Consider the following 27,948-nt stretch of genomic DNA (forward strand, 5'->3'; position numbering starts at 1 on the left):
AATTCCACCAGTCTTTACCACCAGGGGTGGTTTATGAATCAGTATCACAGGTCTGATAAGGATCCACATGGTGGCTATTGTAGGGCGTGTGGCTTCTGAAAAAGGCAAAACATTCTGTTTTAGGAGAATTGTTCAAATCCAGTTAAATGGTGCATAGGGACTAAAGTGTAATAATGTCCTTGGCCATGACATGATTGTTTAGTCTTTACCACATTCGTAAGTTTTCTTTCTGTAATGCCTCATCATCAGTCTAGAGAGAAATCAAGGTGGCATTCAGAAAAGAGAAAAACAGATTAATCAGTGCTCCAATATTTGTTGGTGTTCTACAGGAAAGATTATAGAGAACTGTAAGCCAAGAAGTCATCACTAGCAGTTCTGGTTTTCACCAAGGAGTTAACAAACTTCATTAATGTTTTGTAATGTTTGTTTGAAGGTAATATAAAAATAGTGGGTGATACTGTTATAGTCACACTGTTGTCTAAAAATGCTCATCCTTCAGATATAAAATAAGTAGTGGAACTTAGAGAATATTTTGGTGTCACACAGGATTAAAAACAATTGTACAACCATGATTATAGAATGGAAAGAGTCTGTGTGAATTATGAGCAAAGTTGACCCCCAGGCACAGAAAATGCAAGTTCCATAAACCCTGGAGGGCAGGGTTGTCCCCAAAGCAGCATTGCTTTCCTACAGGGAAGGAACCTGAAGGCAGGCAGAGCCATGGACACATGAACTCTGCTCTTCCCATTTTGTCTTTAGGGTGTTGCTTTGCATTTATGCTGCCCCATCTGGGGTATTTAGAGAATAACATGACTTCAGCTTGGAGAAGAGCAGTTGCCTTGCCAAAGTACTAAATCTAGGATTTCAGAATCCGAATTTCATATAACTGAAAGGTGTGCTCTAAAAGTCAGACAAAACTTTGTCCTAGCCAAATTATTTATGTAATGATAGCATGAATAAAAGGTGTTGTGTGCTAAAACCTAGATTAACAACAGAAACTATTTATCTGGTGTGCCTTACAGTTCCACTAAGCTATAAAGGCACATCAGATGCAGTAAATTTGATTAATAGTTGTGTACTGCTGTTCTTAGCACATGCTTTCCTCTGTGTAACCATTAGTCATTAACTTCTAGCTGTTGCTGATAGATATTGCATCAGTTTGTGAGCAGTGCCTTCCATTACGGTGTCATTGACTATTGAACAAAAAAGAAAAAGGATTTGGTTGTAATAAGCAGAAGTGCTGTACCAGGTCAATAGCTATTGACTGGGGCAATAACAAATTCGCCTGCTCACTGCAAATGAGAGCTTTTCTCTGGTGCTACCAGCTGTTAACTTTCAAATTATACTGTTTTCAAAATTGCTGTGGAATATGTACTGTACAGGAGGAAAGAAATGCCAAACTAAGCCTGCTCAAAAAAGCAGGTCCAAAGCAGAGTTTTAATTCCCTTTCCTTATTGCTTCATTTCTCATTTGTCCTAGCTGCAGTCCCTAATCACAGAGAGCAGAACAGTTGCTGTAGCACAAGCTTTCTGCTAGCAGGGAGTTCATTTCAAGGGCAGTTTGCTGGGCCAAGGCAAACACACCGTGGCACAGAATCTGGGTCCACTCATATTGCTGACCCGAACTCACAAGGGAAACTTTATCCCTGTTTGGTTTTATTATAGCACCACTATTCTTGGCATGGTTTGCCATAAAAGACTGCTTGATTGCCTCACAAATTTATCATAGATGCTTGGGTGCTTCATAAAAACATCCATGTCTCCTTTGAAGCCAGGTTAGTGATAATTTTGGTAGCTCTTTTGGGTGTGTCAGGGCATGCTCATGTGAGTTTTGTGTCTGTGGCCAAGCTGCTGCTATTTCATAAACAGGTAGAAGAGCAATAACTTCCTTCTCCAGTACAAACATGTGACCAACACTGAAAGCTGCACTCTAGAGAAGTAAGATGTGTCTTCATTCCCACATCACGTTGAAGACTTTCCATGAAAAGTCTATACATTAAATTAAAACTATGCCTACAGAAAAAAATCAGGCCGCATTACTATAGTTTAAAGCAAAACCTAATCAGTACTATGTAATACTGGTCTAATAAAAAATATCAATGCATGCAAGGGCTTTATTACATTCATAATCTGTTTCTTGCCTTGTCCCACCAGCTTTATCCTAAATAGCTTCCAATTCTTAGAAATAATTTCTAAGGAATTGCTTCCATTTCCAAATTTTGACTACTGACGGGTTCATACCTGTCACATGTACAAGAGGAATCTTTTTAAGGTATTCATTTTCTTTAACATCATTATGTACATTTGTATTCTCCAGAAGGATTTTCAGAATATTCCCTTCACAAAAGGAGGATAAATGAAGACCTCTGGTTCTGTGTAAACTCACGTCCTCAGACACTGAGCCTGGGTTTGGAATGACACAACTCCATCATTGTCTCCTCACTGTTTTGATTTAATGGCTTTCAAAATGTAAAGAGTATTGCAGCTGTGAAATCTTCAGGCACACATTTGTAGATCAAGTTTAAAGCTTTAATCATTGAGTTTCTTTTCAAATTATTGTATAAAACCTATCCAGTGCTACCAAAGCCCTAAAATCAGTGCACCTTACCTTGTCCATGAGGGAGGCAAAGCAGCAGCATGATCCTCTTTCACTGGAATTTACTATATGAAGATCTTAATATCTGACCCTTTTGGGTTTTTTTTTCACCCCCAAAAAATTCAGGACATAATGAATCCTTCTTTTTTCATCCAAGTCATTGTGCTTTAGGCCTTAGAGCCTTTACTGTAATGAATTTAATGTTGCCCTTTTCTCCCACCTGTTAAATGATGTTCAGAATCCATTTCAGAAGGTGACATATTTTGTAGTACATGTGTTTATTATACACATAATGTTGTATATTTTGTTGCTACACAAAAGGATTGAGCCACTTTGGTGGCTATATTGCCAATATTCTTACTTTGGTCATGGAAATTGTACTCCCAGGAAGGAAGATTCTGCAAAATTTAAACGTTGATTATGGACAATCCACTGTGGTGGTGAGACTATATGTGTGTGATATTAGATAGTGGAATTTACATGGCATTGAGCATAAAGCTGAATTTTTCTGATAAAATAATATTGAAGTTGTGCACATAATGACAGACAAAACAGCAGGATGTCAGCTGTGTTACAAATTGTTCAGTAAGTGGAGCTGTAAATTTAAATTTGGCTCATTCCCTTTATTTTCCTTTGTATCCTTATTCATAGATAATATTGCAACACATTACTGAATCCAGCATTGGCGTGGCCATCAAATTAACACAAAACCCACAGCCACCACCTGCATTGTTAGCCAAATTTATGAGCTCAGTTTATTCAAGTATCATCCACAGTACAGAGCTGGAAGCTAGAGCTGTGCACATAACACAGACAGCACAAAGTATCTGTAGCCTTCTTGCAAAATAGGTTACCCTTCCTGACTGGTACTGGAAGAAATGTAATTAATGTTGATAGTCCTGAGCTATTTTTACACATGCATGCATCTGTGTGGACATTTCAAATTACAGATGCAAACCACCATGCACCCATGTGTTGAAGGTTGCTGGCAAAAGTTGAGAATCAATACTCAGTTCTCCTGAATCACATATACTTAAGAGAAAGTAGCTTTTAACTCTCTGGGAAAATTTACATTTCTCTTTCATGCATTACATTCTGAGAATTTTGTTCCAAAAATCAAGGGGCCATTTTGCTTTCCTGCAGTTCAAATCAGGGACATTCTCTGTTCTGCTTTTCCCTTTTTGCAGTTAGCAAGCCATGCATCATGACTGTCAATTCTGCTGCTGCATCTTTCACAGGACGATAAGCAGTGAAGAAAGAGCACATTGTCAACCAGTCAAGCAGGAACACCTTGTTAACAGCAGCTTAATCTGACCAGGGTACACTATCTAACATAACTGAATTCCATAATTCTGCTTTCATAGGTTACAGCTGAGAAACAGGATATCACTTTCTTCAGGATCCTTTGCCTTCAGATGTCTGTGTTCAGACACACAAGACCTGACTTTCAAAGATATTCAGATGCTTTGACGTGAGATGCGGTTCTAGTAGAAAAATAGGTGACAAAAATGATTCCTACTAACAGCTGTAAAAAGATAAAGTCCTGTAGATAAGATATGGCCAGACTATTTCTTTTTCCTGTTCTTTCAAAGGGAATGCGTGGTCATCATTTTTCATAATTAGCATCGTTATTAACCACAGATGACTGCTTTTCCATCTGAAATATCTGAATACAATATGCAATTTCTTCCTCCACCCTGAAGGTAAAGAAGAATATGGTACAATAAGTTTAAGGGCGAGATGTTTAGAGTGTGCAGGAGATATATGAAGGGTTGGGTCTTTTTTAACAACTGCAACCAGAAAATCAATGAATATCAGGGGGAGACAAGATTTCACTGTGTTGACAGATTTGCTGCACAACGTGGCTGATCTGTTTCCTATGCAGGAAAACCATAAAAGCAACGATGAGAGCAATTATAAATGGCAATGGCAATCGCAGCTGACAGCCTGGAGTGAGGGGGTTAAAGAGTGTATAGAAAGCAATCAATAATCCCAATTCACAGGTTGTATTTGGTTGATTTCTTTTGATAAGTGTTCATTTGTTCTTTTGCATAGAGGCAAAAACGCGGGGGTAAATGTACATGTGATTGAGCATGGGAAAAGACTGGGGATAACTCTGCTTACATAGGGCAGTGTTCAAGTTGTTTTACCCCATCCCATTCCAGGCAGAGTATCCTGCTACACCTTCCACTGGCAAGCAGGAAATAACTGTTTTAAATGTAAACTGTATTACTCATCTTCAAATATGTGTGGTTTTTCGATAGCAACCATTACTAGGTTTTAATATTATTTATTAATATTTTTGTTTATTCTTACCCGTGGATCCTCCGGGTCTAGTCTCTCCATACAAACCTCTGCTGCAAAAGTTTGCATTGGGATATTTCCTACAGCTTTGAGGCTCACATCCAAATTTCTATTGCAAAGCAACAAGCTTAAGATATCTTTAAAAGCAGATTCATATCAAGAATTGAAAAATGGACTGGTAATTTTCTCATATAAATGTCTGATACTGCATTTTATGGAAATGTGAGCGTTAGCTATGAGAAAAATAAACTATTTCACTGACTAGAATTACCTTTCTGATTTTTTAATACATACATAGTTCAGGTTCCAGAAGAATGAATAACTTTGATGCAAACTGTTTGGGATCCTTTCCAAACTCCTGGGTGGAAAATACATTTGCAGAAAATACTCCTTCATAAATGTTACTTTTCTTCTCAGACAAACGTAGTGCTTGTAAATCAGGAGAGGGTGATAAAGCTGTTGAGGGAGACACAGTTGAAAGAGAGAAGCAATGTGGGAAAGAAAATAATATGATTTTAAAACATCATAATAGATGGTGTGAAGTTACAGAGTATTGAGTTTAAGTATGTTCTAAATATAAGCACAAAACATTAACGACAATCCTGTAAACACATTTTCAGAGGCAAATGTATTCAGTCAGACATTTTCAAATAGATTCGTAACAACACCCATCTGCAAATATTGTCATTTTTCAACTAAACTTTAACAAGGTAATTTCTGCTGAATAAAATTTGAAAGCAAATAAGTTTAGCTGATAATGACTTCATTTCAGTACTTTATCTAGAGAAGCATAGTACAGAATTTTTATAATAGTAAAAATCTGTAACAAACCACTATACTGTTGCTGGAATTCACATAATTTATTGCCTTTCTTCCTGAAACAACAGAAGCTTTTTAATATCTCCCTAGACTGACAATAATTAATTTAACTGCTTCGGAAAAGATTCTCCCTTCTTTCCTTTCTCTGTTTTTTCCTCTCTGCTGTAGCTGAGTACATTCTTCAGCATACAAGTGTTCCAGGTAAGACTGGCAATTTAGTTCCAATTTTCAATGAATGCCTTTATAAGCATTGAAAAATGTGATTCTGTGGCCTAAGCAAACAAGTACTGCCCAACATCCATCCTGGCAGAGTCACTGTTGCCAAAACCAGCACAAGGAAGATGAGATGAGAGAGGTTTTACCACATGGCATTCACTGAACACCAAGTGGTCTTTGAGCTGCAGAGAAAATCCTCTGAATACACTGGTGTCAACAAGGAGATAATTAACAAGCACAGCTAATTCTCTTTGATCCTTTGCATTTTTCAAAAAAGAAAGCAGAATTCCTGTCCATGTGCCTCCACCCATCTTGGTTTACCAGGTGTGGGCTGGGACACCTTCACTGAGCAAAGAGGATTTTCTGTCTAACTTACAAATTTGTAAATCTAAACCAGCATTTAATCCACTTCTAATCAAAGAGTTCCTTCCAAGTCACAATTCTGGTAATGACAGTGATCTTCCCGCTTCTAATCCTGGCATCCTATTTGAGGAAGTCATTTGGTGTTTTTTACAAGGAAGGAAATCAAACCTGTGGGCTTAATTTCATTGATATTACTGCATAGTGAATTGTGAATGACATGAATATGAAATAGCAAAAGGAATCCTCAGTTTATACCATTCATTTGTTCAACAGAAAATCACTCGGCCCCAAGGGGGTTTTTTTCACCTAACACAGTGAGGCTTTTTCAGTGATACTGATTATTGTCTAAAAGTGGGGAGTGTTTGTCTCCTAGCCCTGGTTCATACTGTAACAGGGTAACAAGGCTAAAAGAGGAGAAAATCAGAACTTTAGCTGCAGATCTGAAGAATTCACAGCAGGCTGCTTGAACACATTCATCTTCAGACGTCACCCGTGAATTCGCTCATTAAATTAAAACTTCACTGCAATTTCTAAGCATGAAGTACAAAATTCAAACCAAATCTCTGTTTTTACGGAAATACCATGAAAATGGGCAGCTGAAAATTTAAAAGGGCCTGGAATTTCTTAATCATCCCATTTACCCCATCAACATTTTGCAGGGGAGTTTCCCATCTTAAAGGATGAGGAATTCCAAATTATAGGAATGCTTAGATTTTTCATTCCAAAATAGCAAAAAGTAGGTGAAGAAAAGATAATTCAGCTAATTATTAAGAGATTTGTAATTTCCTGAAAAAATATGTCTACAAAATGAATCACAAGGGCTTCAGCTGATACTGCAGGCTTTGTTTTCTTCTATCATGAAAACTGAAATTATAAAGTATTTTCATCTAATAATGAATGCATGATAATGAAATCCAAATGTACAGCATACAGTGCTTGTAGCAGTGTCCTGGGTATCATACATCCCTATCAAAACAAAGATTTCAGGTTCTTATTTAGCATTGTGCCAAAGCTATTTTCAGTTTAGCAGGGACTAAAAAATACTTATTGAGTATACAGCTTAAGCATGCACAGACAGTTTTATCCTATAGAAGCTCAGTATTTCCATTTCTGTTCCATTAAGACTACAAAGATAATTCCACACAGCAGTTCTTATTGCTACTAAAAGCCTTAATCATATTAATGCTGTCACACCAATCTTCCCAGCAACCAGAGCTTCAGTGTGCGTTGACATTTAACACATCACAAAATAAATGCCTGTAATGTTTGTAGAACTCTCTTCAAGGAATTCCCTCGTTTTCCCCCCAAAATCACCTGTTTGTCTAGAAGCAGCAAGGGAAATTAAATTAGATGTTAATATTCTCCCCAAATATTCTGTAACTTACATCAGTTCCTCCTTAGGAACTGTAAGCTTCTTTCAGCATTTGCTTTTTGTCCCAGAGAAGTCGTAAGTAAAGCCAGAAGTTGTTATAATTGGGGTTTTCTAAAATAGTCTCATTCTGTGTAAATATTCCTACCTCTGGATTTATTCCCATCTGCCAGTCAAGAAATGAGAGTGCAGGTTTGTAGGGAGGCATTGTCTTTCACAAGGATCTCAAGGTTAAACTCATCAGGGATGGAGATCTGAACAGCAGCTTTGCCCTGCCCAGTGTTTGTCTTCTTCATGTTTCCAGACAGACCCTGTAAATTTAAGTCTGGAGCAGAAAATAGGGAACTTGATATAGAAAAGCAGGACTTTGAAAATATATTCCCCAAGAGCTGGACAGAAGGGTCTATTCCCCAGAAATGAAACCAAGGATAGGAATGCTTCATTATTTCCAAAGCAGTAAGCTGAATGAAATGCAGAGTTAAAATCTAACTGAAGAGTAAACCCAAGAAAGCATGGAAATAAATAATCTAGAAAAGGCAGTCAAAGCAATCTATGAGTTCTTGAAAGTTCATTGAGGGGTGACACAATTATTTGTGGGTATGGTGTCAACTACTCCAGTGGAATCTGGGGAAACAAAGTGGGACCACCCCTTTGAAAATCTGCTGTTGAACATGACAGTATAAATTTCCCTCTGCACAGCACAGTGCAGGTTTGGTTTTACTGGTTTAGGTATCCTAGAGCAGAATTTAGCCTTCAGGAGTTTCACTGTGTTATTTGCAAGGTAATGGAAATCCTCACATGGTTCACTTGGACGTGGTGGCCTCCAGAGATCCTTTCCGACCTCAACCATTCTGTGTTCTGTGACTTCAGCAGGGGTTAATTCTTGTGCTCTAATATTTCGTGATGTCTATTGAAAAATGCTATTTAGTGATCTTGAAAACTAGATTTTTCTAAGATATATTAATTATTCGTGCAAGAATTTAGGCACACAACTATATCAGCCTTTGCTTTCATAAAAAAAAAATAAGCTCTAAAATAAATTACGAGCGTATTCTAAATCTCCAGATTATTGCACTGAAAAAAAAAATTATGTTTTCTAAATGTGCTGAAAACACGATCCAACAAATTCATCAGGGATAATTTTTTTCCCTACTTCTGATTTTTTTTCTCCTTTGCAAGTCAAACCTTTTGAGTGCTCTAAAAATTGCAATCTTACATCATAATCTCAATGTTTTATAAAGCCATTCCTTATAAACCCCTTCCATATGTTCCCTCATAAAAGATTATAAAGTAATGTGCCATTCCTGGTGGTCTAGGAAGGATAAATCAATAAAATCATGTGAGAGAAAAGTCAAGTGGTTTTCAGTAGTTGCCATAATGGATATATTTCAGATAATTTTGGAAAAAAATGCTCTAACCCTGCTTCTAACTTCCCCAAGGAAACACCAGTAACAATAAAAAACAGGTTTTATTTTAGCATGGGAAGTGCTCATAACAGAAGTCAGTCATCTTCTCTCAGGCATTGAGTGATAAAATTGGATAAATCCCCTATGGAGAAACAGAAAAACTTTCTGCCTTGTGTCCTCCAGTATTTTGTAACTAAATGTTCAGCCCACCCTGCATGAAAATGCAGTTTGGAGTGAAAAACAGCCAGTTGCTTCCTGCCAAAGTGAATGCAAAAGCTCCTTAGAGCCCTCACTTCCCCAAAGCCTTCATCTGCAGAGTTCCTGAGAACTTTGTCTTAGATGGGTTTTAACAATGCCTGCACGGAAAGCATCAAGAGATCTGACTATGTAGAAACAAATAGCAATCGGGAGTTTTACATTAAATACACCACCCGTGCATTTTTCCTTTTTTTCCAAACCAAATCTGTGGGAAATGAACAACAGACTGAAGTCTTCTTTTGCTGGCGCCAGTAAAGAGAAGTTACTTGCAAAAACAAATAGAGGAAGACAACTGGGACCTCTCTAGAATTTGTCATTCCAGTTTGTTAAATTAAGTGTCTGAAGAGCTGCTTTTGAGTTTGTAGCTGTTAGATGCTCAGAAGTACACAGCACACGAAAAGGTCGGTTCCATCTGCAGAAAGTATTGAATGAATGAGGAAAGCCAGCAATGACAAGGAACAGGGCACAGTTTTGTCACTGGTTCAAGGCCATGGGATGTGGGCTGGGGGCAGTGGCTGCTCCTCCTGGCTGGCCATGCTGTGACCCTGCAGTGCCAATAAATGGGTGTGAGTTAATGTCTGTGCTCTGGAGCTGAACTAAGCATATGGATTTCCTTTGCCCAGCCACCTTCTCCTGCCCTTCTGCTCAGTGGGATAATATCCTAATAAACCCATGCCAGTTTAAGATGCTGTACCAGTGACTTCCCTATCAAATTCCACAATCTGTGGGATGATACTCCCCCAGGAACAGCAGCTGAAGGTGGAAGGCAGGCTAATTGATTCAGCACTCCCCCACTGCCTCTGAGCTCAGGCACTTAGCTGTAATTATTGTGAAACAGAAGAATTTACACTGACTTATAAACTGGTATCACACGGCTCAGAAAGTGGTGGATACTTCATGAACTGTCAGCTATTCTGAATATTGCCATGTATTTCTACAGTTTCAACACAGTTTTCCAAATAATATTGTAACTAATGTGGTTTCCCATTTTAAGGTGACACAGTGTGTAACTGTGGAGCAGGGAGAGGTTGGGGTATTCTCCCCAGTAAATCCGTGACTGTAAGCTGCTAAGTAGCAACTGTATTTGAGGACACTGAGGAGTCATGGCTTAATGCTCTTGTCTCCTCTTCCCAGTTTAGACTCCTGTACTCCAAAGATCTTCCCATTACTGTGAGTGCACCCATGGCAAAAATAAGTGTTAATTTTTCGCAGAAAACAGCAGAAGTGGTGGGAAGCATGAGTGTGATGTGGACTGACAGAATGGCATCATTTCTCAAGAAATCTGGTTAACTAGCTGACTCCAGGGGTCCCTTTCAACCATTCTGTGATTCTGTGTAATTCATTCAAATATTTCATAAATGTTTATGCAAACAACTAAATATTTGAGTAAGTTCTAAACTACTGTAAATGCCCAAAGCCCTTATCAAAGCTGTGTCCATCTGGTGGTGATTGATATGGCTCAACAAGAACTAATTTGCTTTATCTGCAGTGATTATCACTTTCCCAATATCAGATCACATAATCAAATCTCAAACCCTTTTCACATTGTGCACATGATGAAAAAAGCACACCTGGGGCTGAAAAAGAAGTTCATCCTGAGGCTGTATTTTAATTTAGAGCCATGCATGTGTTAAGATGAATGAACTTCTAATCTCTCGTTTGTCTGTTAACGAATTCTGGTCAGAGCTGAATGTTACCAACCTTGTCCTTTTCAAAACGTGTTTGTGGACTTCTAGAAGAGACTAAATGATACCTTGTTCCTGTAACTCTGAGTTCTGCTTAGTCAGAGACATTTCCGAGGTGACAGGAGACTGGATGGGATTCAGTTGCCTAAAATGACACTCGGTGCCTGTTCTTAAATATCCAACTGTTGTTTTTCCTCTTGCTGCCACTTTCAAAGTGTAAATCTCATGCTGATCATGTCATGTCTGCCACTCAGTTGGGAATGTCTTTGATTTTTTAGAGCATCTGAAATGACACAAACCATTTACACTTAAGCAACTGAACCCTGACTTTTGAGTGTGAGAGAAAAGTGTTATTTATATAGATTCATTTAGTTATTTGCTGCTTATAAAACCTCAATGATTTTAGCCCTCTAGTTCTCTTCTTAGTAGTCACAGATTTACTTGCTCTAGAATTCACTGCTCTTTGGTTTTGTTTTTGTTTTTTTTATGAACAATAAAAATGTACAATAAGTGAAATAAATTTGGGGTTGTCTTCATTACTTTCTATAACAAAGTAACTTATTGTAAGACTGTTAGGAAACTGGGATTATTTACCATTTAACAGCATTTGAATAGAGGAAAATGTCCATGGTGAAGCTGAAGCTGTTTGGCTTTTCTGAAGGTCTGTACATAGAGTGTGTGACTCAGTGGCTGTACTTTATGGTTGGTATAATCTGCATTTTGAAACAGAGGAGCAATGTTCTATTTGGGAAGTCTTCATATGTTCATTATTTAGCCTTTGTGTTTTAAGATGCCTTTTAGTACCAGACATCGTGGAGTTAATGGGACAATTTCCATGTTAAAATTCAATTTCTGTGTATTACTCTTTGTACTGTCTGTCCAGGATGACTTCTTCAAATATTTTAAAGTGAAAGCCATGGAATTCGGAAACACTTTTATAGGAATGCCAAAGACTTCTCTTGCATGTCCAGAGGGAAGACTTACCTTTAGCCATCAGATATAAAATACTGCATCTAGATCACCAATTAAATTAATTCTCTTTTCCACAGACTGCAGCATGTCTGATTAACAAATTGAAAGGACAGATGGACTGAGGGGAAGCATTAGAATTCTTGCTTGAAAATAAAAGTAAAAAACTCAAAGCTCTCTTAGGCTACTTTAAATTCAGCAAGTGCATGTGTGTTTTGCAAGTAAATTTTCCTCACTGTATTTTATTAGTGGGGAAAAAAAATCCCAACTGTTGAAGGCCATTTATTTTTCTCATTGTGTATAAAGATCACGCTGCTCTCTGTCTCTTAAAAGTACAAATATGAAGTACCTGCAAGGTGAGGAAAAACAACTTGCCATTGCCTAACTTTTTGGATAGATGTTTACTTGATGCACTTGGAAAAAAACCCAGATTATTCTGATTGTCAGTTTAGATTTATTGCCAGGTGGGGGAATCTTGACCTTGTACTTTAAAGTGCGATGTGCAGAGCTGTCATTTCAGATCCATCTTTGATGCTGACACTCACCGAGCACTAACATGAGCATGTTGAAATTGTATCTGCAGCTCTCTGTACAAATGCTGAAGGCTGAAACAGTGAATCAAATGCTTAGGCATCTTCATTTCTTACCACTGCAGTATATATGTCTCAAGTATTTGTTTTAAAAGAGGTGTATGAGATAATTATTGTTTCCAGGAATAAAACCATACATGTAGGCCATGAGAAGAATGTACAGTTTATTATATTGAAAGCATAAAATGTGTTGAGCTTCTGGTGAGAGCAAAGCAGAAAGGGACCATGTCCACATTGCCTAAAATCAAAAAGTTACAATTATATGAAAAATACATGAAAAAGCTAAAAATCTTAAGGCATCATCCTAACTCCTGGTTTTTGCCTGTATCAGTATACTGACAGGTGTTGAGAGGTGTGAAGAAACTCTGGCTGATGGAGCTGCCTTGACACAGAATTCATTATTTTAGCTGCAAATTCTGGCTCCCCTTTGCCTCTTGCCTGACGTGGCTTTTGCCAGGTGGCTTTAAAATACTGGTGTAAAACAGCTTTGCTGGTATAGCCTCAACTCTGCTGGGGTGTCTTTGATTCAGCCTAGAATTGGACCATACCTCTATGGTGGAGTCAGTTGGAATGCATGATGAGTGTTCCACAGGTGCAGTTTGCTGTTGAAACACCAAATTTTTCTGTTGCTCCCAGAACAGCTGGAAATCTCCATTTGTAGACTATGCAGAAATTTTTTTCTGGTTAAAGCTGTGTATTGCATGACTTGGTTAAAAAGCAAACAAAGGCTTTTAACTGTTTTTCGCGAGATCTGTTCCCATGAAACCACTGTTAACTCTGCAGAGATTTGGTTGTTCTTTCTTTAAACAATCAACTTCTTTTTTCAGCCAGTGAACAAGTCATTTGATTAATGATCATTTTTATTTCTTTGAAAGGATCCTTTCCGACCATTGGGGTGAAGTCTCTTTCGAGATTCCTGAGGGCGGGATTTTTAAATAGCATCCTGGCCTCACATCCAGTGGCAGGGGGTGGATCTTTACCCCCCAGCATTTCCTCTGGTAGGTATTCCAGCCTGTTCCCACACTTTTTTTTTTTTTTTTCTCTTCACTCTCTGCCCCATCTCTCCACGCATCTCAGGGAAATGAAATTTGTTATTAGTCAGACAAGGAGATTCAGGTGTCTTTTCCAATGAAAAGCCAAACCGAAAGGAAATGGAAAAAATAATAATTTCTTGAGAATGTGCCATTTTCCTGAGTTAATGGGAGGGAGAATTCCTGAGAAATTGGTCTGTAGTTAAGTGGCCAACCTAAATATTGGAAGAGAAGGCCACTAATCATCCATTTCATGAAGCATGTCCGTGTGCACCAAAGAAGGAGAACTTTAAACATGCCACTGTAAAATCTCAGAATTTCTGTGACTCTGTGATTCTTCCCTAAAAATTTATATTCCCTGGTTAAAACATGGAAGCAAAACAAATTTGGAAAGGGAGAACTTAATTATGTATTAATTTGGTGTTTGAAACCTTTGTGTGCTTTGGTAGCTGCAAACTGTGTCTCATGAAAATGTCTTTTTTTTTTCTTTTTTTCTTTTTTTTTTTTCTTTAAATAACTTTTACCATGATTTGAACTCCTGTAATTCTCTTTAAATGAGTGAGGACAGGTTAGAGGCATCCTTTCCAAGACAGGCTACTGTGTTATCCAGTCTCTTCTGGAGCCATTAAACACCACCTTCCATCAAAAGTAATAAATGAAGAGTAAATACATGTAACTATGGTTAAAACTGAATCAAAGTGTTTTTCCAAACTACATATTTCTGTTTAAAAATGGATCGGTGCATGGGCTAATGTCAGGCTGGTATCTTTTCTGGACGTCCTGTGTTATCTGTAGTGCTGCTTAAAAGTTTTTCTTGAAATAAAAAAAAATCTCTTCTGGTAAAAAGAGGGGGGAAATTGGAAAAATTACATAATGTTATTGACTTGCTGTACAAAAGAAACTCTTGCACTTCTCTGTACGTTCTTGTACTTCTTCTTCCCATTTTAACTACTGTAGTAATTCTAATTTCCAGATGATTCTTACTTTTCTTTCAAGTGCTATTATTTATTTCTTTGCTTTCTTTGAATAGGAGCATCTCAGCAGCTTTGATCTCTTTTCTTATGACTGTTTGGTTTTCTTTTGTCAACAATTTGGGAAATACTTTCCATATTTTTTTCTCCATGGGACATCTCAGAGTGTTTGATAGCCCTTAGGTGTTGTGGGAGTCAGCATCACAATGAGGTGGTACCTGTAACTAAGGTTCAGGCCCCATAAAATTCTATGTTTTGAATACAGTGTTATGTAGAGCATCCCACTGATTCTATAAAATTACAAATTGTTTCAAATTCATGAACTAGCTTGTAAACTACCTCCCTACCAACAAGTTAATTTTGTAAGATCCTCAGGACTGTTGTTTTCTGAGTGCTTGCAAAGCTTTTGATCTTATAGACTTAAAGCTCTTAAACATAGGTTGTTTAATGAAACTCATTCATAATGCCTTGCTATTAAATGTCTTTTACTAATAGCTCTGATTCAATCTGATGAAACATTGAAAATGGGAAAAAAATGGAAATGCAACTGCATGATGTGTAACTGATATCCTCACAAGTTAATGGAGATAAATGTTGTCGTTTGATCATGTAAAGAGAAAAAAAAAAAAAGTGAGCAAAGCAGCAACCCCAGAGAAGGGAAGATTTTCAGGTAGCTGAAAGGCAATGAAAAACTGTGATAAATCAATGGATGAGATGTGTTCCTTTGAGAAAGAATGTATGTGGGGGGTCAGGTGGCATGAAGCTCTGAAGTACAGGTCAGAAATTGCTGCTAACAGTGCATCTCAACAATCTTACCTGTAGTGCTGCTATTTAATTCTTCCTTTTTTACTTTATCATATTTGCATTTGTATTAAGCATGATACGGATTCTGAATTGTCTCTTTTTTTCTCAGAGCTGACCAGGGGATGCCCTTTCCATTTCTAAACTGCCAAAAGCAGTTTTGCTTGACATGTGAGCAAAAAAAAAAAAAAAAATCCAACACATTTAAAAAAAAAAAAAGTCTTGACAAGATGCTGCTCTGGGATATGAGAGATTCAGAACTGACTCTCTTGCTATGCATGATACAGTGGAGATGCTTGGGGTCTCATAAGCCTAACAGAGGTACTTAACATTTAATAACTGCAGAATTATAATCTATTGTTTCAGATATTGGTTATGGGTAAGATTTCAATTAATTTAACTACTTGGGAGACTTAAAATGCCAGCATTATTCTGCTATTAGAGTCATTGGGAACAAAGATAATGAGATGCTTTTTATTTACCAAAACCTTTAACTCAAGCTAAGTGGCAGATTCCCTTCCAAATACTCAGAAAATGTACTTACTAAAGACAAAAGGATTTCAGATCTTTTTTTCTACAAAATTTGCCATAGATGTTTTAATGAAACACAGAACTAAACTAGAAAGCCTGCTATAAATAAGGGTCTGGAAAGCAGCTTGGCAGGGCCATGCAGCTGTTGGTTTCCTTTTTTCCCTTTCTACTTTAATCTCAGTAGTTGAGAGGAGTGTGTTTCTTTTACTGTTGCATTGAAAGCTGATGTTCAGTTTTGTGTAATGCAGCTTTTACACTGTGCAGAGATTTTCTTATGTAAAGGTATTCCCATTTAGCCAACCTAAAGATTAATTTATGCTTCTGGGATGAGGCATTACATCTTTCTGCATAAATAGATTGTCTCAAATGTGTGTATTTTTTTAAGCCTAGACATAATTTCTAAAGCAACAGTGCTTATATTTGATAGTTACATCAGAAGTCTGTCACTGCTGTACAGCAGTTTCACCAGAAGCAAAACTGTAGGCAGGCCTGCAAAATTTATTCTAGATTCTTGCAAAAACAAGCCCATTTGCAGACAATATAATCCTTTTTATTTAGCTATCATTTATGTCACAAATTACTTCATTCCTCATTATTCCACCTGTTAGCAGTACAAATTGACATGACTTAGCTGATGTAGGTCTGCAATGACAGGTGGATTCACATGAGCAATAAGTACTTTTTCTCAAGTGATGGCCTTGCATATATTAAATGGAATACTTAAACCACTTAGCATGTACACTCCTCATCATACCGACACGGGCACAAGCTGTGGAAGCTTCCTTCATCACACACGCACACACACACACACTATAAAAACCCAAATTGTAAATTGCCAGAGCTGCATCTCTCTCTTCCCATTTCAGCTCTTCCAAACCAATCGCCCTGTACTTTGCTCCACTTTGGGGAGACTCTCAGCTCGCTGCTCTTGCAGCTCCTGGCTGAAGTGACTGTGAAGGGTTTGCTGCTGCATGGCAGAAGTTACAGGCACTAAGCTTCACTGCCCTTGAAGAGACAGAGATTGCTCAGCTTGCTGAGCTGGAAAGGAAAAGAGGGAAAGCAAATACCTCTCCTACTGTTCCTTTCAAGCTAAACTCCTTCTCTGAGTTTTTCTGTCAGCAAGAACTGGAGGTAGGTGCAAGGCTATGAGCAACCATGGAAAGGTTCTGTCAGCCAAACCTCTCCTTCAGACTGTTCCACATTCAAACTGCATTAGCAGGAGAGGTGGGAGAACCATCAAAATTATTCTTGCCATGAACTCCTCTCTGTGAATATCATCTCCCCACGTGGTCAGCAGCTGGACCACTGCCCCCTGTTCCACTCAAAGAGCTCCTCTCTGAAGCTTCAATGACAGTGTCCTGATGTGACTTTTTAATTAAGTGTGACCATCAGTTATTTCCTGCCACTTAATTAGTGAGGGCTAACTATGAGGCTCCTTGACATTGCAGGGGAAACGGAAGCAAAGACATTTGGCTTGATGAAACAAGCTTCCTTTGTGAACCTCAAAAAGATATATTGCATGCAAGAAATTGAGCATGCATTTACTTTCCAGAAATTGGAAGTTATACAGGATGGTTTGCTCACTGCTCTCCTGACTCCTCTTCAAAAAAAACACATTCTACAGAGGTGTTTTACTACCTAGTTATTTATGGCTCTTTGTCTAACACAATGTTCACATTTATTCCATGGAGCTCCTCAAAAAACTAAGGCATAATTGTAGAGTACTAAACTAGATGATTATCAGTTTTCTTTTGCCCAAAATTAATATTTTATTACAATTTCCAAGTGCACCTGAGTGAGCCCATTATTCTTGATATTGTATGAACTGACATTTGAAAGCAAATTGTATTGACAGACCCTTATTGAACAAAATTACTCAGCAAGAACCATCAAGGAGCAATTGTGCATAGTGAATTCAACTATGATTATAGTACTCCAATAATGAGAAAAGTAACTTTTTTCCCCCCCAGTAATGCATTTTTCTTTACTCTGAATTCCAGCATCTACACTTCTGTATTTGTTGTTAAATTAAAATTGCTTATCCTTTTCCAGTGACTAACAAATTGATTCCTCTATTGCATGTGCATTTCCTGGGATACCTGAGCCAAATGACTCTTCTAATTTATTCTTTCCAGCCTCAACATTGTTCCACTGGATTGTTCAGCTTTTAAACCCTATAACTAATACATAATGGCATGTATTTTCTGAGAACAGAAGTTCAAATTTAGATGGACTTTTCCATTAGGCAGACAGGGAGTACTTCAGAATCAGAATAAGGATGAGCAGGTAGCATTAATACTGAAAGAAACGTATTTTGTGCTGATCATTTTGGGTTAAGATTGAACTGTAAAACTGGGATTAAGCTCTGAGTGTAGGACAAGTTAAAATGAGGTTTCCATTCTTCGACCTTGCTGAATGTCTCATTTCATGCTCAGGTGGTCATGGTAAACAATTCCAAACATTTAAATCGTAGAAGTTCAGAAAAAAGTATTTGCATATGTGGTCATTTTTACATAATATACACTACTGTTGCATATTTTTAAAATCTGACTACAGAAAATGTGGAAACTTCTTGTTACAAGCATGTTAGCTGAAGCAAGTTTCTGTTCCTTACTAACAGAAGCAGAAAGATATGAAGAGGAGAGCAGGAGCCTGACAGATATACACAGAAGTGTATTTGTAAATGAGATGCACAGGGATTTTCTTTGTTGCAAGATTAAGAGAAAACTGAACTCCCTTTTTTTCCAGTGGTAAAACACTGAATGTAAAAACATAATCAGAACTGGTTCATTTTTGTGAGTTGGGAGGCAGAAGAAACAACTAACTTGAATTATGGTTAAATGGTTTTGGTCTGTTTTAGTAGGAAGCCACTGTGCCCTTACCAAATTCAACTTGCTGAAGTAGCATTCCCAGGCCCAACTGAGTATGGGAAATAATGTGCCTAAATCTGAACTTTGCACAGATGGTATTTAAAAGGCCTTTTTAGGTGGTTCATGCAGTTGGTGAAGACTAGACAATCCTGTCACCTCTCTGTGACACACAGAATCAGAGTTGGAGGGAGAAGTTTGACAGTGTGTGCCTTCAGGTTCTGAAGGTAAAAACCCTCAAAGAGAAATTATGAAAAACCCCAGGAGATAACAAAAATAGCACAATGTTAGGTCCAGGCAATCATGTATTTGTTGGAGCCCTGACTTGTGATGTTTTGTTTTCTTAATTTTGAATTTAGCAGCTCACACATTACAACCAAAGGTTCCTTTGTGAGTTTCAGAACCTTCAGGAGTGTTGATGTGTGACCTCCATTAACTTCTGGACATGAGAAATGATGCCTTGCTCATAAAGGAAGAGTGGTGGATCATGAGTTTTTATAGCTCAGTGGTATCTCAGATGTTCAATCTTTGTGTAGGGTAAAGTGGATGGGGCAAAATAGCTCAAATAGTAAATGGAAAAATACACAAATGGTATCCTAAAGTCATGTCAGAATCTTATAAACTTCTCAATTAGGCATAATATTGAATCAACAACAAATAACGTTTTAGAATAGTATTGAAGTAATACCTTAACCACATCATTATACTTATGAAAGCACAAAAACCTGTTTCATTGTCAATATGTATGCTTATGTATACCTTTTTGTTTTTAAATTTTACTCCTTTTCAAATTTACATTGTAGCTTACAGCTTCTAAATATAATGCCCCAATGATAATAGGTAAATTCACAACAGAGATTAAGTAATATTTGCTTCTTGTGTTCCCTAAGAACTTGTTATGAATCGTGGCAGACTGAATATGAAGTGCAGAAGTCCCCAATGCACAGATTTCACACTGTTTAAATTCCTTTACGTGCTCTGGGGTCAGCAGAACAATTGATCATTGGTGCAGTTGGACTCTGTGGTCTAACTCTGAACCAAAGAACAGCCCTTGCTCTTTCCACAGGAGGATGTGGATTGGTATGAACTCTGAGGAGCTTCAGGGTGAGGTGTCATTAGATTAAGTGAAATATGCTGAATTTCAGTTATAAAACAGCTATAGTGGATTGTTTTGGTTAATCCAACTGGGAAAAAGTCTCTCTCTTAAACTGAATCTGAACAGAATGCATTATCTGTTATGATTTTTTTTTGTTCTTATTCTTTGCTTCAGTGCTAAAGCAAATGTGCCAGTTTTTCTATTTCTGTAATATAATTTTAGCCATTATTTCTCTCTCACCTACCCAACCCACAAGTGACAAAAAAATCTTATTTATTCTGGTTTTACTCTATCCCTCATTCCACTTGCTTCTCGAATGGAAAGATAAGGATCAGAAAATAAATAATGGAAACAACATAGCTGCTTTCTCTTTGCAGTTCCACTTTCCTTTCCTCAAAGTCTTCCAGAATATCTTCTGTAGGCACAGGGGAGGATTGATGTGGATTAGGGTTTGCAGGAGCAGCAGGACTGCTCAAATTTCTGTTGTCCAAAGCACATTCTCCCTTTGTCATGTGAGGAGCCAGAAGAGCCACTTGCAGTGCTGCATGCAACACGAGGGGAGGGCCAGAAGGTTTGAGAAGGTAATTTATAAAATACATACAGACTTCTCCTGCCTTCCAAAACATACCAACGGGCATAAATTCTTGCCAGTGGGTCGCAGTGGGAAGTAAGTGGAAAAGCATTTAATGTATGATTGCAGGAAAACAGCTCAGAGAACAGGTTTATGTTATGAAATATTTTCAGACTGTGGGGATACAATAAATCTTCAGTGATAGATAACTGTGTGGCCATACCTTAACAACATTCAAACAGTATCTTATGGTCATTCATGTGGTTGGAATTGTTACCAATTGATTTTGCAGAAGTGTCTTCCCCTGAATAAACCAACTTAACTAACGATATTTGGTATATAGACATGAGGAAACCCAAAATGCTCTAGCAACAAGATAAATAGATTATATCCATGTGGTTTCCTGTGGCAGCAGGATGTAAATATGTTATCCCATCCTGTTTGCAAACTCTGGGCTTCTAAATTCTCAAAAAGGAGTTTGGAACTGCAACTTCTGTTTTTTGAGGCTGCTTGGACACAGGTCTCAGTCAGGGACCTTCTGCCATGTGAGTCAATAATTCAAGTGTGTGGTGTCTTGCAGTAAAATTTGCATTGGCTCCATGTGAATTGATGTGGGCTAACAATGCAAAACCAGAAATGCAAAGTGGCAGACTTATTTTTAACTGCTTTTTTCATAATCTTTAGTTTTCTTTCTTTTTTTTTTCCTCTACCTGTTTTGTATTATGGAAAAATGCTTTTTATTCACTGAAATTAATTCCTTTCTGGTGCATACAAATGCAGTTTTAGTCGTGACAGGAGAAAAGGAGCTTCAGTGCCATGGCCAGTGGCTCTGTGATTTGAAGGAGTGTGTAATGAATGGAGCAGGTGTGAGCTCCAGGAGTGCCTCCCAAGGTCTGGGCATTCCCCTGGGATTCCCTGGGGGTGCTCTGAGTGCTGTGGGAGTGTGGAAGGCACAGCCCTCACTTAAGGGTGCACCCCTGTGTTTGGGGCTGTCTTATCTCTCTGGATTCAGCAGGAGATAAATCCCTGGGCAGCCAACAGCAGAACATGGCTTTGGAATGAAAAGATGCCTGATAGGGAGGTGATTTCCTGAGCCACGTGGATTCTGATCTGCAGAAGTGGTGGAGCAATATTTTCTAATATGAACCAGGGAACGGGTGCCAACCTGTGCTGTTTTAAGTGAAAGAATGAGTATTATGTGTTTATGTTAACAAATCTATTCCCATAATTGGTATTAGAGATTTCATTATAAGTCTGTAGAAAAAGAACATGTGCTAACTATTCTTTTTGGAGGATTAATCTTACATAAAGCATTCATTAAAGGAGGCTTTGCTGCATTATTTAAAATGACACCCGGAGACAACAAGCTGAATATTTTGTCATTGATATGACACTTCAGATTCTCCTCCTTATTCATCACTCTGGCATTCAATTAAATTGCATGCTATCAAAATCTTGTGTCGTGGGGAAAAAATAGAGAACTGAAAATATATACAATGTGAATTTTAGATTTAATCGGTATTTTACACTATTTGGCAATGTATGGTAGGTTTCTTCTTTTTTTTTTTTTTGCATTCCTGCTTGTTAAAAAAAATGTCAAGCAGATTGATCAATGGAAAATACAAAATTGCAGCATATTCTGAGGCAGCATGAAATCAGAACAGGTTGTTTGTCATTTTCTCTGGTTTTGTTTGGCAGTGCAGTATAGCTGAGTGGGAGAACTCCAGTGAAGAACTTTCTTAGGGAAAGTTATCAAAACCAGTCAGCCTCTTGTCACAAGGTGGGAGTTGCCTCAAAACAGTGAACAGCCCCTGCACCTTCTATATATTCATCTCAGTTGTGATAAATCGAATTGCTGTCCTTTTCCTGCATCATTCCAAGCCTCAGCACTGCTCTTGTGTGTTCAGTGTGGCTCTCTGAGATGCTAGAACTCTGAAATGGAAGTCTCTGGAATCTCACAGAGCCAGTTACTCCAAGTGCAAGGAGGGAAAACTGCTTTAGACAATATCCCACACGTGTCTGGGGAGGGACTATTTATCCTTTCACAAAAAATCTGAGAACAGAGATGTGGGGATTGTATCAGTGTGTGTGTCATGTATAAATACAGTTATTATTTCATGTTGTTATCTTAATTATGTAGTAAAATGATACATCTGTTATAACGTGCTGCAAATTATAAATGTGCTGTACGTGGTGTGTAAAACCCATATTTAGGGTTCAAACCTATTGCCTCAGGACACTCTATAATTCCTCTGTTTTAAAAAGTCTCTTTTCTCACAGTACTCCCCAATCCAGCAGTGCTAAGCATCTAAAACTGCTGCAAATCTGATTTGACTGATTTGATTGTCAGATCCATCTTCAAACATTTTTATTTCATCCTCCCCCAGTTCCAAGGAGAAGCTGTGTGCTCTCCTCCAGCAACACCTGCAATTTTTACCTCCTTAGTTCCAAGCCTTCTGCTGACCCCTTTTCCAGTGTCCTTTTTCCATTCCTTCTCTTGTGCGCCTCTTGACTGTAAAATTGAAATTAACTCAGTTCTTCAGATCCTTCACCTGTACCTGTTCCTGGATCCGTGTGGAAACACTGCCCTTGGCTGGGCAATTCTTTGCACTGGAGGTTGGGTGTGCTCCTGTGCCAGGAGGTGCAGCCATTTGTGGATGTCGTGGTCACTCCCAGGAGTGCCTTCACTGCCATCTGTATCCCGCTGCTCTTTGTCCTTAGACCTGTTCATTCTCCATCTTCTGTGCTGTAAGCAACCCTGGGAAAATAATTCAATGCCTTCCAGCATTGCATCAGCCTGATCCTTGATAAAATAATCAAAGCTTGCTTCTCTGTCTCAGAGACTTCTCTGCCCTGCTCCCACCTATTCATTCCTGTTCTTGTTTTGAGGATGAATAATTCTCAGTACCATGAGAACAACGTGAATCTTCATAATCAAAGCAATAGGCTTTTTGAAAGATTTATTTAGATGCAAACGTTACACCAGTTTAGAAATCTCCCAGTATTATTTTTAAAGTCAGTTTTGTAGCCCTCTTTAAAAACTAAAGTAGTATTTTGTGTTTGTACAGGGGTCGAGCACATACAAGTTTTTCTGGACTCAAATTATATTTATTATTATAAATGACAACATTCTGGCCACAGAGCAAACCTTGCCCTTTTGATGATAAAAGTTCCCACTGGATTCTACTGTGTACCAGAGTTTTTTACAGTATCTTCAAGCCACCCTAACAACAGCTGAGACATTTTTAATCCACAGGTGCTCCAAAGACAAATAATGTGCTGGCTAGAAGTGTCAGTGTCAGTGTCACAGTCTGGCTTGGAATACATAAATAGCTCTAGGGATGCATTAAACTTGCAGCCAAAATCAGGTGGCTTTTATCAAGTGCTGTCACACTAAAGACTGGATTATTTGGAATTTGGGTTTGTGTCCAGATTAAAGATTTTTGCTTGAGATAATCAAGGGATGGAGCCAGGTTTGTTTTCATGGTGTCTTGACACATTGTGGTGTCTTGACACAATCTCACCTCAATTTCATTTGAAATTTAGGTAGCATGGCAAGTGATACAGGCTGAGTCAGTGGGAAGCTATCAGCCTAAGTGAATAAATTTATTGATGATATGCTAAATCATATATGATATGCTGATTTTCTGATATACAGCAACCCGTTGGAACAAAAATGCTGCTTTTCTGGGGTGTATTTAGTGCCATTCCTGTGCTGTCATTTGGAAGAGCTGGTTTTGTGTTAAAGCATGTCATTTCAAGTCATTCAAGTTGAGTGGTTTAAAACCTCATTGTCCAGTGGAAAAAAATACCAAAATCTCTTATTTAAATCCATTATTAATGGATTAGTGCATATAAATGGATTAATGCATATAAATACATTTCATAGTTACTTTAACCTAGGAGCATAGGGTCTGAGCAAAAGGAAGTACAGGTGGGGTTTTTTGGAGGTTGGAATATTTTGTGAGTGAATTAATATTTCTGTTTAGCAAGTATGAAAACAAGTTGTGCTGAAGGGTATGAATCTAAGTAGCATAAAAGCTGCAGTGAGAGCCTGTGAACCTCTAGAGAACATTACAGCTTCTGGAAAGTGTAAAGTGCCAAAGGATTACCCACAGGAAACCAGGGGTGCTGTTTCAAAGCTCCATTTGTCCTTCCCTTCAAATGCAAATTTTCCACACAAGTGTTTCCGTTGTTGATTTACCCAGAAAGAGAAAATTCTGGGTAACTTCCACCAGACCAAGCATGCCATCTGAAAGCCAGCTTTACACCCCTATTTATTGAAAAATGCAATTGTCTGCATCAGTTCAGAAATCACTACTTGCTCGAGAGGGTTTTGCACACTCTAAGATTCTCTAGCATCAGGCTGCCATTTGTTTACTTCTCTAAATTATAGGATTTTCCTTTCATGTGGAGGTGTCAGCCCTGTGACAGTAAGGAAATGATAAAGGTAAGGGAATCTGGGGCATTCGTGTGTTTGAAACTAAAGAGACTGGGCTGTACAACCAGTCTTCATTAGCAAACTGAACTAAAGGAAACATGAATTTTTAAAATGCTCTGATCTCTAGGAGCTTAAAAGTGATGTATCTTCTAAGTTTAAAGTGCAAAACCAGGGTTTAACCAATGGGTGCAGATTAATATAATTTGATTTGGTGGCAGATGCACATCAGTAGCTGAGACTAAACATTCAGTTAAAAAACAGGAAGCTGGTTATTCTTCACACTTCCAGGAGCTATCCAAAAAGACTATCAAAGCATATGGGAATTTTCACACATAAAAACATTTGTAGTATTGTGACAAAACTATGAAGTGTTTTATTCATTGAAGATGTGAACATAAGAGACAATACAGAAATAATCACAAATTTTATTAGAGGAAATGAGGGAATATTGATAGGAACTACAGAAAGACCAGCCCTGTGAATGGGCATCACCAGGAACCCAAATCTCTGGGTCAGCATGCTGGCACAAACACAGAAATGGATCATTCACTTTTTTAGATTGAAGGTTAACTGTAACAGCTCAGAAGAAATGCCTGGCTGTGGCATGTTGTGCATTGTGGACAGTTGAATTAACACTTCCACTATTAAGCAAACTGAACAGAAATGGACAATGGTGCTGGAACCATCAAAATGTCCTTGTACACTTTATCTGCCTGAGCAATGTGTTTGTTTCTCACCTCCTCATCCAAAAAAAAATCACAAACATAATTTGATCAGAAGAGAATAAAAGAAGTGATGAAAGCCCTTCTTTAGGGCTTGAAAAATATTAGCCCAGATAGTGTGAAACTGGGGAAGTGAAATGGTAGACTCACAGTGTCACCACTTGGCATAGTTCTGGTTTCCTCCAAACCCCAAAAGGTATGGGCATTCCCAGGAAAAGAAAGGTCTGCCATTCTAAGACTTTTCACCTCCTTCCTAATCTTTTTACATTCTTATTTATTAATATTTTTAATAGAATGGCTGCTTTGTGATATTAATAATTCTGAGAATTGCTGTGCAGCCTGGTTGGCAGCCTGATTGCCCCTCTCCTGTCAAACACTTGTTTTTTTAAAGGGTACCAGCAGTGAGTGCTGTTTAAGTTAAGTACACGCTTCAAAAGTGTATCTTCAGACTTGGATATACTTTCAAGAAAAAAGTGTAATGTCTTGTTCTGCTTCAGTTTGGATATGGTGCCACCCTGGGACTGTGCTGGTTGAGGAAAAAAGTTGATTTCACAAACACTGCGTATATTTTAGGTATTTACAAACATATGGATTCAGAGTTTTGCTGGATTATACACACCCATTGCACACAACATATCTAGGGGAGCTCTTTTTGTGACAGCCCATGCTATCCGTCTCCTATGTTCCTAAGTCACTGAGATATTTTTTTTGAGAGGAAAATGATGACCCTAAGTTTGTAATTACTTGGACATGGCTTATGAATAGTTGGGTTTTGCCTTAATTCAGATACATTTGAAAATATTACACAGCAAGTTTTGCTATTTGGAGATAGCAGGCTCTTCTTTGATCTTTTTTAAGGAAGAATACACCAAAGTGAATGATGTGCATTCAGCTAATCCAGTAAGAACCAAAACAAAAACCAACCAAACAAAAAAAGCATAGAAAATAATTTTTAGGGAGTAACACAGTGAATTGCTTTTGCGATATCAGTTAGAATTTTGGAAATATTTTATATATTCAGCTACTGTGAATAACCTCTGCAGAACAGCTGGAACTGTAAAAGCCCCATAATTTGTGCATAATCCTAATGTGTCTCTTTGGTGTTTTGCAGGCAGACCAGTAATGATTGTAGTTGAATACATGGAGAACGGATCCCTTGACTCCTTCCTGCGGGTGAGGTGCCATTTTCTGATGACATTTGAATCAGAAGCCATTCTAGGTTAAGATTTTAAATCATTTATCACAAATTAATTTCTACCTAATGTTATTCATGGATTTTTAGTGAAGAATAGAAACCTTTTCCCCAGGGTATGCTTCTGAGGTACAGTAATACATTAGAGCACGGCTGGAAAAAAAGATTTAAACTTCAGAATATAATTGATTTTTTCTACAAAAGTAGTTCCTGTATTTAGCAAAATGTATTTCATATTGTGTTTTTGTGAAAGAAAAGATAAATTGAACCATAAATGCTTGGCCTTATGGAAGTGGTTCATTTTTCTCAATCACCTTCAAAAATACTCTGTTATGATATTTTTGGTTGGTGAAGCGTAGAATATACTCAGTAATTGATTTATAATATTTATGGCTACTTGCATTTAACAAATTGTATTAGAAAACAGTTCATGGGTGAAATGTCCTGGCATTAATTAACCCCCAAAGGTCCTTAGTAAACATTAAAGAAGGGCTACAGAAAATGTCATTAATATGCTGGCAAACTTGTATTTGATTCTTTTGGAAATGTAAAAGGAAAGGATGACCTTCCTTCCCCCCTCCCCCCATGAGCTATACTTATCCTAAAATAATCTATTTTTAACAGAACCCCTGGAAATGATCCAGAGACCCACTGACCTAAGACCCCGTGTGAATAATTTTAATCTCAAGTATTTCAGATTTGTCTTAAAAAGTAAACACCAGCCCTCAGTGCCCCCTGCCTTGCCATTTCCATCCTGCAGAATGGTAAATCTGGGCTTGTGGGAAGTCAGGGGCCTGTGGGTTTGGGAACTTGTTTGAAGGGGCATCCCAAAGGAGAGATATTCAGCAGGGAGCTGTGGAAATAACAGCGTGAAAATCTTGGTGATGGTGGATTGAAGGCTCTCCTTTGGTAGCAGCAAGAAGGAACTGGTTAGAAAAAAAAAAAAAGTGAATTAGCAGGAGGGAAAAGCAGCCAACACTTCAGAAGGATTTACATGAGAGGGGGGAAAGTCATGCAGGCAGCACTTGTTGGGAAGAGGGGAAGCCACAAGAGAAGAGGGTGTGGAGCAGGGGATGCAGCCCTGAGAGAACAGCACAGCCATTGTCACACACACCTCTGGACACTCATCTTTCCACTTTGGCTATTCCTCA

At 38.1% G+C, this 27,948-nt stretch overlaps 1 protein-coding gene across 4 annotated transcripts in view; it reads left to right on the forward strand.

The window, feature by feature from the left end:
• LOC134058192 (ephrin type-A receptor 6) overlaps positions 1 to 27,948 on the forward strand; it is a 363,450-nt gene that overhangs the window by 285,846 nt on the left and 49,656 nt on the right. For 3 of the 4 annotated variants that reach the window (XM_062515303.1, XM_062515306.1, XM_062515305.1), the window contains 2 exons: positions 13,450 to 13,572; positions 26,717 to 26,778. In XM_062515303.1, the coding sequence (XP_062371287.1) occupies positions 13,450 to 13,572; positions 26,717 to 26,778 (185 nt within the window). The remainder of the gene's footprint in view (positions 1 to 13,449; positions 13,573 to 26,716; positions 26,779 to 27,948) is intronic. The other variant, XM_062515307.1, reaches the window with a different exon arrangement.

Source organism: Cinclus cinclus, chromosome 2, assembly GCF_963662255.1.
Source record: "Cinclus cinclus chromosome 2, bCinCin1.1, whole genome shotgun sequence".
NCBI classification, from domain to species: domain Eukaryota; kingdom Metazoa; phylum Chordata; class Aves; order Passeriformes; family Cinclidae; genus Cinclus; species Cinclus cinclus.